Source organism: Meleagris gallopavo, chromosome 26 (genome assembly GCF_000146605.3).
Source record: "Meleagris gallopavo isolate NT-WF06-2002-E0010 breed Aviagen turkey brand Nicholas breeding stock chromosome 26, Turkey_5.1, whole genome shotgun sequence".
Classification (NCBI taxonomy): Eukaryota; Metazoa; Chordata; class Aves; order Galliformes; family Phasianidae; genus Meleagris; species Meleagris gallopavo.
In genome coordinates this window covers 4,629,055-4,640,539 of record NC_015036.2, presented here as the reverse complement: position 1 = coordinate 4,640,539, position 11,485 = coordinate 4,629,055, and the positions used below count along the sequence as shown (strand labels likewise).

Sequence of the window (11,485 nt, the reverse complement as noted above, 5' to 3'; positions counted from 1 at the left end):
ACGCGGAACCTCCCTCGGGGCACCGGGGGCTCCGCTGCGAGGATTTTATGGGGCGGCTTAAAATCTTGTTTGCTTCTACCCTTAGGGAAATGCGTGAGGCTGCAGCTGGTCCCTGCGTGGCTGCAGTTAAACCAACCCGGCTGCGCTTCCCAGCCATCGCGGGGACTTTGGTGAAGGAATTACACCATCAAAGGATAAAACGAGGGTGAGTTGAATGAACGAAACCAGACTGACACAGCGATAAAAGGAGCTTGGTTTATCCACAGGGAGACTTGGTAGGACTCTTCTCTGAGATGAGGGGTATACAAAAGGAATAATTTCGGTATCAAAACACGCTTGAGATGCCACAAAGCATCGTACCACTTAAAATCCGTTTAAAAAGATGTGCAGCTACACCTGGAACAGACAGTGCCTCCCTCGGCTGCACTACAAAAATACACAAACTCTTTATAATGCACAATGCTTTCTCTGAAACTGTGGCACATTTGTTTTCCTGCATAAAGCCCTGAGGTGTAGAGTTCACACGTTTAAAATCAAGCTGCTAGGTTTGGAAGATCACGATGTCACTAGATTTACAAACATTAAAAGGGAACTTTGATTTATCTTTCTTTTGCATAAAGTTTTTTAAAGCCCACTGCACGTGTCAGTGCCGCGTCAAGCGCCAGCTCCCCTCTCTGTAGCTCTCTCTTCTGCTGTCGTAATCGTGGCTCCATGCACTGCGATTCCTATCGTCATAGAATGGTTCATCTCTGCTCCCCCGGTAATGGTGCTCAGAGATGTGCCCTCTGTCTTCATAGCCATCCCTTTTACCCCTGCCATAGTCAGGCCCACGGTCCCCTGCACGTTGTTCTCGGCCCAAATGCCTGCTGTCTGGGTAGTAGGGGTGGGAGCCCATCCTGCTTTTGCGCAGCACTGCAATGTCTGGACGCCGCAGCATGTGGGAGGCTGATGGGTGAACGAGGGAGTGGCCGTGCTGGTACCCAGGTACAGCAAAGCCAGGCTGAGACTGCTGCCATGCAGCGCCGTGCATCTGAAAAACAGAAGGAAAAATGCCTTGCTGGATTAAATGCGCTTTCCTGCTGGCAGAGTGCTCAAATTATTCTATGGCACATTTCAGACTCCTCTGTCCGCCTCTCAGTTTGACATTAATCAAGCTGCAGATGCAAGGGAAAATGGAAATGCACCAACGAAAGGAGACTGAACACAGACTGGCTGCTACTGATTGCTTTATCTACAGCTTAACTTGTAAAGCTCAAAGACTGCCCCAGCTCAGTAGAAGGAACCATCTATCTTCTGCAACTGTCAGTTGAACATTCCAAAAATATGTTCCTGTGATTTAATACAATAATTATAGGAAACATCTAAGTACTGAAAATCGACAACTCCTTTGCATGTCATCATCCATCAGCTGTGAGTGACTGCAGGGTTAGACACCATGAACAGAAGAGCACAGCTTACCCCTGCTTGTCTCTGAAGGTTGTCATGAGATGGCAAAGATCTCTGCATAGATGAGAACCCTGCTGCTACCATACCATCTGTATTCCTGTCATATCTGCAGAAAAAAAGATTAGGAAAGTTAGTCTTAAATGTTTCTAACACGAGACTATTGCCAGTCTAAGGGGCATTAGCTGTGTAGTCATGTTGCTACCATTAGGAAAAAGAAAAATAGATAAGCATTACCCTTAACTCACTACTGTTGTGAGAAACTAGTGCAGACAGGCTTGCATGAGGCAGCACTCACTTCACATCACCAGATCTTTTCTATGCTTGTATGAAAACACCTTTTAATAAGAAATGTTACTTGGGCCAGAAGCACTGGTGAAACAGATCTTCTAAAAAAAAAAAAACAAGTTCAAGATGATGCTGTTCTTTTTTGCATTAGGTTTTTAGGTACCGAGAATGTAGGGTACTGAGAGTAATAATAATGCAAGTAATTAATCTATAGGGAAGAAAGGCTGAATTGTGCTTGGAATGAGAATCAGGAAAGCTAAATGTGTGAATACGTTTTCCAGCTTCAACAATGCATGTGTACTTCTGGTCTGTCTCATACCTGCTGGCTGGATGTGGTGTGCCAGATGGGCCCAGGCTGGCTGCTCCATGTGGTAAACACGCCAAATTACTGTCCTGAGATGCGTGGCTGCTCCCTGAGGAGAAACGTGAGATCCATTGGAGCAACTTGGATATGAAACGAGCTTGTAAGATGCTAACTATTTCCACATGATTAATTAGCCCTTAAGTATCATCAGCAATCTGCAAAAGTACATAACCCAGCTTCCAAAACAAGATACCATAAACTGCCCTAATACCAAGCTGAGGAAGTTGCAATCAGGCTGCGAAGTTTTGGTCAACATGCCTCTCTTTACATGAGTCAGATGCAGAGTTTAGCACTAGCATGATAATTCAGAAGGGCCTTCAAGGGTACAGAAAATAATCAAACAAAATCAAAGAAAAGCCTCAGCTTGGGCACTGCCCATGCCCCAAACTGGCAGACAGATCTCCTGCCAAAGCACAAGGATAAAAGCACAACCCTATGTGACAGCACTGCTCTGCAGCATCACCAGGGAGCAGGTGAGCAACACTGTGACAGAAGCACATGCAACAGCTGCTATAAGCCAATAATTGTAACTCTGCCAGATCTGGGGGAAGGAAGGAGCTGGCAGTTTTCTTTCCATCTAGTAACAGGGTTACTGAATGCTTCTGCGTACCTGAGCGGAACTGAATGTTGATGGGCCGTCCATAGAGCTTGATCCCATTAAGGAGATTCATTCCATACGGGACAGATTCTTCATGCTTGAAACTCACAAATGCAAATTGCTTTTGTTTACCATCTTTATCTTTAGGAATCTTAACTTTAATTACCGGACCTGCCTGTGAATTATAAAGCAAAGCAAATGTTAAAGGACAAATCAAGCAGCTCACCAAAAAGGAAAACCTAAACCAAGCAGCATGTAATGGAGCAGCAGGAGAGATCCTACCAATGCACCAGGTGGCATCTGACTCACAGAATAGCTCAGGTTGGAGATCATCTGGTCCCAACCCGCAGCCATGGGCAGGGCTGCCCCCCCATCAGCTCAGGCTGCCCAGGGCCCCATCCCACCTGGCCCTGAGCACCTGCATGGATGGGGCACCCACAGCTCTCTGGGCAGCAGTGCCAGCGCCTCACTGCCCTGCTCTGGTATTCCTCTGGATGACATCCCTTCCCTGCATCGTACCACTGGCACCACTCCGCTCGGTGTCACCAGCAAACTGCAGACGGTGCACTCGATCCCACTGTTTGTTTTGGGCCGCCCAGGTGACGTCTGTGGCCACACGTGAGATGCAGAGCCCACGCGGGGGCGCCGCTCCGCACTCGGCAGAAGATTGTCCGTTCGCAGCTACTGTACACAGCCAGGGCCCGCCCCGCTATGGCGCCGGGAGGTTGCCCGCCCGGCCCCGCCCCGCCCGCCCGAGTATAAAGCGCGGCGGGCGGCAGCCCCTACCTGATGGAACAGCTCGAAGATCAGCTCCTCGGTCACCTTGGGGTCTAGGTTCCCTACGAACAGCGTCCGATCCGCCTCGGCGGCCGTTCCACCCATTCCGCGGCCGAGCCGCCCGCGCTCAACGGGGCCGCCGCTCGCTCCTGCGCAGGCGCCGAAGGAGGCGAGGACACGTGATGGACGCGTGCGCGCACCGCCTACTTCCGGCGGGCTGGGCGGAAGTAGCGGGTGGGGGTGGCTGTGGGGTTGTGGGCCGTGCTGAGGGGTGCTGGCTGTGAGAGCGCGGTTGTTTCTCAGAAAGCAGCAGAGCAACGCGTTGTGAGCTCGCAGTCTCCCCGAGGTCCGGGTAACCGTGGCCTGGTGGTGTGTGGGCTGAAGTGCTTTTCGTGAAGAAAGGCTGAGGGAGCTGAAGTTATTCAGCTTGGAGAAGGGAAGGCTGTGGAGAGGCCTTGTTGTGGCCTTCTGGTGCCTAAGGGAGCTGCTGAGCAGGAGAGTGAGGTTTTTACACAGGCAGAAAGTGCTAAGACAAGAGGGAATGGCTTTCAACTAAAAGAGGGGAGGTTTGGGTTAGATGTAAGGAGAGATGTTTTTCTTCATAGGGCATTGAGGCACTAGCACTGCTGCCCAGAGAGCTGTGGGTGCCCCATCCCTGCAGGCATTCAGAGCTAGGTGGGATGGGGCCCTGGGCAGCCTGAGCTGGTAGGAGATAATGAGTCCACAGCAGGAGGTGGGGATGGAGGGACCTTGAGCCCTTCCCTTACCCTTAACCTTACCCTTGTTCTATGAGTGGTGGTTGCTTAGCTGCATGAGCAAGTTCCTGCTGCAGCTTCAGGAGCGGGCAGTGCACTCAGTGAAGCTGCTCAGTGCAGTAGGGGAGGCTCCTGGAGCCCTCACTGATGACAGCAACTGCCAGCTGGTGGCTTGAGCACATAGAGCTGACTACAACAAAAGATTGATGCTGTACGGCAGGTCATTTCCACGCTAATATAAGGGGCTTTCAAATAATTGTCAAGTGGTTCTGATCAAACATCTGGTTTAAAAACTGGGATACCGATTTTTAAAATTAACTAAATGGGTGGCATCCAGGTGCAGGAAAGCTTGGAATGAGTATTGATTCCTGGAGGGTTGAGAAACTGCAATGGGAAGCTTTGTGTGTCTTGTTCTTATGTTCTCAGCCTTTTCTTTTTACAGGTTGCTACTTTGAGAGCTCACCTGCAAGCGGTAGGATGAACTTTTTAGAATTTTTCAGTGTGATTACAAATAGCTGTTGTGAAGCCAGGCCTCGAGGATGGAGGATAGTTGTTTGTTGTTTTTTGTTTGTTTGTTTTTTAATAATAAAAGGAGAAAAACCTCACAGCGTTGATTGGAGAGCTGAGCACTTCATTTCTTCATTCTGTTTTATTGCTGCAATACTCTGTCTGATAGCCTCTACCATCCCAAGTACTGCCTCTTGTAATGACACTAACCCAGGCAGGCTGCTTTGTATTCCTTCTTTAAGCAGCTGCATTACACTTTAATGTGAAGATGAAACTTCTGGTTTTATGTTTGAGCAGAGTTCTGGACAGTTATCTTTCAAGTAATGTACTTCTCCAGTGTTTTGCGAAATAGCTCCCTTTTCCCATGTTCTCTGATTGTATGGTAAGTACAGTTCTCAGCAACTGTAATCCCTTGAATATTTTAGAATATGCTGGATGTAAAACAAGGATATTTTCCATCTGGAAAAAAAGAATACCGAAAGGGGAAGTTCTACTTTCATTTTTCATTAGATTTCAATGCATTATGGCATATCCTATTTTCTTGTTAATTGGCCCCTGTTCATTTTCTTCAGTTCATTACTTACTACCGCACCTAGAATTTATATTCATTTGGTTTAATCGTGTTCGCCTGGTTAAATTCTAAACAGTTACTCATTCAGAAAGGAAATTATTACCCTACTCTGCCAGGACTTCCACTTTGGCTTAATTTCCCTGGAGCCTCATTTACTTTCTTCTGTGGTTTTTTTCCTTACTGGGTCCCCTTGGGTTTGGCTGGAATTGTTTGACAGCTTTCCCATCGTTAGCTTTCTACACGTGGGTTGGGCATCTCCAAATGGGTGCTTTTGTTTTCCACTTGGTGCTGTGCTCAACCTACCAAATTGAGAGCTGCAGGATGTGGTGATGGACACCTGCTTGCTTGTGGCAGTCTTGCATGGCCCGTACTTGAAAAAATGCCCTACAAAGGAAACTGTTTCAAATTTTGCACCTGTTTTTCCTCGCACTGTTTGCAACCTTGCCCTCCACTGCCTGACACTTAATCATAGAATGGCCTGGGTTGAAAAGGACCACGATGCTCATCCAGTTCCAACCCCCTGCTGTGTGCAGGTCGCCAACCACCAGGCCAGGCTGCCAGAGCCGCATCCAGCCTGGCCTTGAATGCCTGCAGGGATAGGGCATCCACAGCCTCCTTGGGCAGCCTGTTCCAGTGTGTCACAAGAGCAGCAGTTCTCAAATCACTGCTTTTGCTCCTGGGCGATGTCATTGCCTCTTCCCAGCTCACAGGCTGAAAAAGGAGCATGGCTGCTTACTGGCCTGCCTTACAGGTTGTTGTTTCTTGGCTACAGATCTCTCAGCTTCCCTTCCAGCAAGGCACGGGGTTCCTGCAATGCCAGACAGTCCACGAACCCATAGTCTGTCTGTCCTATGTCTGCAGTGCAGCCTCAGAGTTGATTGCACGTTGGCAGAGCCTTCCCTCTCGCCTGATTGCACACGTTCCTGGGTTATTCAGCTGCCTCGATGACTTCTCTGTGCAGATGACAATCTTTTTTCACTGCCGTGGTAATGGGGCTGCTCAATTGAAAGTGGATGCTTGAAAATTCTCCACGCCCTGCTATCCTGCCAGAAAACAGGTGCCTGTAATTACACCAAATGATAGAGAGATCAGTCAGACAAAGCCATCACAGATGACAATTCTTTCACTGGAGAGCCTAAAAGAATGGGTCACACCAGCTAATACAATAACAGCACACCTTATCCCTACATGCAATTTTCATTAGGGCCATTGAACACCTGTGACTGACACATGTACAAAGAGAGGGCGAGAAGCAGAAAAAATAGCAGCTACAGCTACTAGCTGAATAAACTGAGCTGAAGCCAGTCTGCCTCCTCTTTCAGCATCCTTTCTCATCCTTTTACACTGGCAGTGCTATGCTATGTTCAACCTGAAACTGCTTCCACCTGCACTGCTTCCACCAGCACCTGCCATGGATGCTCCAGCTGCTGGTGCTGTGCTTTTTGCCAGAGAGAGCAAAAGACAAGCAGGATGCCCCAGCCTGCTGGCTGGGAAAGACTTTCAATTACTCCTGACAGGTTGCAACAGAAGGGTAATTGTAGCTACAAACTTCCCCATGAAGGGAATCATTGTGCTTTTTAAACAGACCATAAAAATCTCCAGCGATGCTGATGTTCAAACAGTTAAACAGCGATTAAAGGCACCCGCACTACAAGACCTGGGCATGTTATTTGCAGAGAACATGTCAGCAGCTGCTGGATCCCTGCATTTACTGCGCCTCTGTGACAGCCACAAAGGTCTTTATAGAAACAATTATGTTATGCTCAGCATTAAGTACTGAGTGTCAGAGAGGTTCTGAGCTCTCCAGCGCAGCGCAAAGTCTGCGTTGGTGCAAACATTACAGCACAGCCCTTAGGAGCTCCTCTGGGGCTTTTTATGAAGTTCTTACCAAGAAAATGAGAGGAAACCCAGCGGAGGTGGACGAAACCCTCTATTTCCTCCCAGATCTTGTTGTGTCACATGAAGCCTTTACGATACTCGCAATCTTTGACTCATTTCAGCCTTTTAGCATCTTCATGTGCTATCGCTCTTATTTTATGCCGGATTGTTCTGGCAGAAATAGATTTGTGAAGGGCCTCTTTTTGTATAGATCCAGTGAGAACATTCTCAGAACCTGCGTCACTTTCACAGCTTCTCTTTCTCAACCCAGTTTTCCCTCCTAACAAATAAACTTGCTGCATTTCACTCTCATTCACGACCAGTATAACCCCATGACCAATATCCCTACGTGTGGAGGCATTCAAGGCCAGGCTGGATGTGGCTCTGGGCAGCCTGGTCTGGTGGTTGGTGACCTTGCATATAGCAGGAGGTTGGAACTGGATGATCATTGTGGTCTTTTCCAACCCAGGCCATTTGATTCTGTGTGTTTTCTGTTGCTCTCTCCATTTTTTTCTTTTTCCCCCACTGTTTTACTTCTTCCATAACACTTCCTATTGCAATTCCATCAGCAGCCCCGGAGCCACACAGTTCCCTTTACAAATGACTGCAATTAATGACAATCTCTGAGAACACATTGCACGTCCATGGCTTTACAGTAATTGACAGCAATAAAGCATTACAGTGTGAATCAGCATAGCTGACTCCAACAGTTTCGTAAACAGTGTTAGAGCATCCAATATGAGTGTATCTTAATAGCAGAGCTAAGTCATTTGAGATGATAAGCCTGCAGAAAAGAAGGCTTCAGGGTGACTTCATTGCAGCCCTTCAGTACCTAAAGGGAGCCTACAAACAGGAGAGGAATCAACTCTTGGAAAGGGGAGATAACAGCAGGACAAGGGGAAATGGTTTGAAGTTGAGGGAGGGAAGATTCAGGTTGGATGTCAGGGGGAAGTTCTTTACTATGAGAGTGGTGAGGTGCTGGAACAGCTGCCCAGAGAGGCTATGGATGCCCCTGTGATTGTGTGATTCTGTTATAAGGAAGTTTTAAGGCCATTCAAAGCCCTGGAAGAGGGCTGCTGTATTCTCAGCTGTAGGAAAGAGGAGGAATCACTTCTCAGAATCAATCTATGAAGTTGGAAAACATCTCTTAGGTCCCCAAGTCCACCCCCACCGTGCTCACTGACCGCAGCCCTGAGTGGCACACCCCCATATTTCCCGAACACATCCAGGAACGGTGACCCCACCGCCTCCCTGGGCAGCCTGTTTCAACGCCCGACAGCTCTTTCAGAGAACAAGTCGGTTCTGACACCCAACCCGACCCTCCCGTGGAGCAACGCGGGGCCGTCACCTCCCGCACCCGGTCCCGCACATCTCCGCACTCCTCGCTGTTCGCTGTTGCAGCCGCGCGGTGTCAGCATCGCCCCGCGCCGCATCCATCGGAACCCGTGCTTTGCAACGCAGACATACCTGGGAAACCTAGGGCTGAAGGATCCCGTGGTGACTTTGCCCCATAAACCCTGCTTCTCACATCGGGTGCGCGGCCGGAGCTGCTGATGTGAAACCAACTGCCAAAGGTATGAGTGTTAAAATCATGCCAGCTCGGATGATGAGTGCACTAAATGGGCTGCTCCATCATCGTGTCTCCTTGGAGCCCAGAGCTGAAAGGTCTCTCAAGTGCTCCTCCTGACCCTTGGAGCTTCTTTGCACTGGGATGTACCCATGCAGCACACCGTAAATGTTCCCCCCTTGCCATCATACACAGCTTGTGGTGCACTAGAATAAATCGTGGTGACACCGAGGTTGTTTCCCTGCTATCTGAAATGGGAACAGAGAGAGATGCATGTTTTTATAGCACACAGACCTTAGCTTGGTGCTCATATGTACCTGTTCCCACCTTGAGCTAAGGTCTGAGAAGCTGCTCTGGGGCTGCTCAGGGCATTTCTGTGCCAGAGCAGCTGTCCTGGGGCCTGGGTTCAGGCTGAGCTGCTGCAGGGCAGAGCCAGCCCCTGCCTGGCCCTGGGCTCAGGAGTGGTTCCCAAAGGGGGAGGAGTTCTGCCTCCTGTTCAATTCTGGGTGCTCAAGGTAAGACTGAAAGTGCTGCATGCTATGCCAAGGTGCAGCTGCCCTGCCTCATCCCCCCAGGTATATGTGCCAGGCTGCAAGAGGAACACTCTCACCAAAGGGAAGATGCCAGCAGTAAATCTAATGCTGAGAATGAAAATCCAGTGGTGCTGCAGCCTGCGTCCGTAAGGAAAGCACTGAGGATGTAGACGAGCACTAACATTGCTCTGCCAGCCCCAGGCTTGCTGCAGGTCACAGAGAACAAAGCCAGGTCTACGTGCTTGTGAACTTGCCCAGAGTTTAGGTTTATTATCTTTTAAGATATTGGGCTGAGATCTGTAAAAGCAGATTGCAATTGGCAGAGGCAGGTTCCTGCTCCTTTGGCTCATTCCTAGTGCCCTTCACCAGCACAGCTCCTGTGCAACTGTCTGCAACCTCCCCATGTGTTCCTGCCTCCCTGCTTTCCGTCTCTATTGAAATCTCAATGCTAGACATCTGATTTCCATTTTCCCTGGTACTTTTAGTTCAATCAAAGTGTGTGATTAGGGCTCTGTGGGCTCCATTGTCATCTCTACCTAAGTGCTTCTCTGATTGATATAAACAGCATTTCGATATTTACGCTGTGGTGAGTGGAATGTGTTTCTCTGGTTACTTTACTGGATAATGCACAATATCTGCCACTAAAGGGAGGAAAAATTGAGAAGGAAAGAAAAAAAATAAGTTCCTGCAGAAATGGCATAAGGAGGGGAAGAACAGAAGGCTGATAGGACAAGGCTGTGCTTCATCCTGGGTTCATCAGCATTGTAAGGAGCACCTGCAGCCTTGGGTGTGGCAGCGCTATGGATGTGATAAAGGGTGTTTGGGAAGCAGGGTGCTGCAATATCTCTGGGTTTTGGTGGTTTGGGCTCTGTCTGGATCTTGTTGCTGTGATATTAGAGCCAACTTGGAACTGAGCTAGCCCGTGTTATGCCTGCAGAGTGCAGGATCAGACCCAGGCTATAGCTGAGGATCGCCTTTGAGCCTCAGCAACTGCTGGAGCTGATCCAGACCCTGGGATATCAAACCTGCTGCAGCACACCTGTGATGTCCCCTCCTCTGTGCAGATGGATCCTCGCCCTCGGGAAGCAGGTAGGTGCAGTGTTGTGTAGCACAGAGCTGCTTCTCAGTGTGAAAGGCACCTTTTTGGAGTTGCATTCCCTGTGCTGCCATCAGAGTGTTCCTCAGTGGGGGTCAGAGAGAGGATCTCTGCTGGGCATGGCAATAGTGGGTGCCCACCTCCAGTGTGGGCTGATAACTGGGTGATAACATGGATGCTGCTTGTTCTGGGAGCCTTAAAGTAGGAGCACTCTTCTCTTTTTTTACATAATTCTTAAGTGCAATGGAATGAGATGTCCTCCTCTGTTATACTTGCAGGAAAATGCATAAGGCAAGTGCTGCAGAAACAAATGTTTCCAGTTTCAGATAATTTTAGAGAAGGGGAGCAAGTATTTGTTGAAAACGAATTATTTGGATGATATGAAAGGGGGAAAGGAGACAACTGTATTCTTAAAAGACAAAATGTATTTATTTTCTGAGATGTAAGCTTCCAAACAGCCCCTGCCATACTTCTTTAACACACAGTGCAGTTCTGTAGCTTTCTCCCATAAGCACCACTGGAGTTGCAGACACAAAAGCTGGTGGTTCTATTGGCAGCAGGTTTGGGTCTCACCCTCTGCGTGGTCTCAACCCCAAGACTCACCCTGCCCTGTGCACTTGTTACCTCTCACCCTTGTTTCCTCTTTTACTCATTGACAGATTTAAGCAGACCTCTTTCTGGTTGAGGTTTCTGTGCTGCAATTAACTGTTGTAGGAGTGTTTTACAGTCCTGTGGAAACCCTTTCCATCCACTTTGTTTTAAATGGTTCTATCTTTTATTCCTAGTTTCCAGGAGTATAAAACTTTACTACATTTGCTGCAAACCTTCATACTTTGCTTTGCGGTTTATTGCTCCCTCTGCAGATATATCTTACTCATAAATAAGGCTTTCATCTCTACAGTGCTTGCTAAGAACTGTAATGGCTCTGAGCAGTTTCATTAACGGGGCTTTGCTGAGGAATCCCGGCGTGATTCATATCACACCTCAGCCTTTGCTTGGCCCAGCAGTGCAGAACTCAGAGAGCTGGGCAGCTGTAGCTTGCTTGGCTGGGTTTATTAATGCCCCAAATGCTGATGGTGTTTGGGAGGCTGTTGGGACTTGGGCTACA

At 48.6% G+C, this 11,485-nt stretch overlaps 1 protein-coding gene across 1 annotated transcript; it reads right to left on the bottom strand.

Annotated features, from left to right (window-relative positions):
• Positions 1–237: 237 nt before the first annotated feature.
• Positions 238–3,657, bottom strand: RBM7 (RNA binding motif protein 7). Its single transcript, XM_003212719.4, has 5 exons — positions 3,480–3,657; positions 2,706–2,868; positions 2,051–2,144; positions 1,459–1,552; positions 238–1,030 (listed from the first exon to the last, which is right to left on the bottom strand). Exons 1-5 carry the CDS (start codon positions 3,573–3,575, stop codon positions 644–646), a joined length of 834 nt encoding a protein of 277 aa, XP_003212767.1. The 5' UTR covers positions 3,576–3,657; the 3' UTR covers positions 238–643.
• Positions 3,658–11,485: the final 7,828 nt, after the last annotated feature.

Bases quoted from the DNA above. Each gene is read 5' to 3' on its own strand.
- RBM7 (XM_003212719.4), bottom strand. From the start codon at position 3,575: ATGGGTGGAACGGCCGCCGAGGCGGATCGGACGCTGTTCGTAGGGAAC. The intron at 1,553-2,050 runs GTATGAGACAGA...TTTTTTCTGCAG, and splicing joins ACACCACATCCAGCCAGCAG to ATATGACAGGAATACAGATG. The intron at 1,031-1,458 runs GTAAGCTGTGCT...TCTGTTTTTCAG, and splicing joins ACCTTCAGAGACAAGCAGGG to ATGCACGGCGCTGCATGGCA.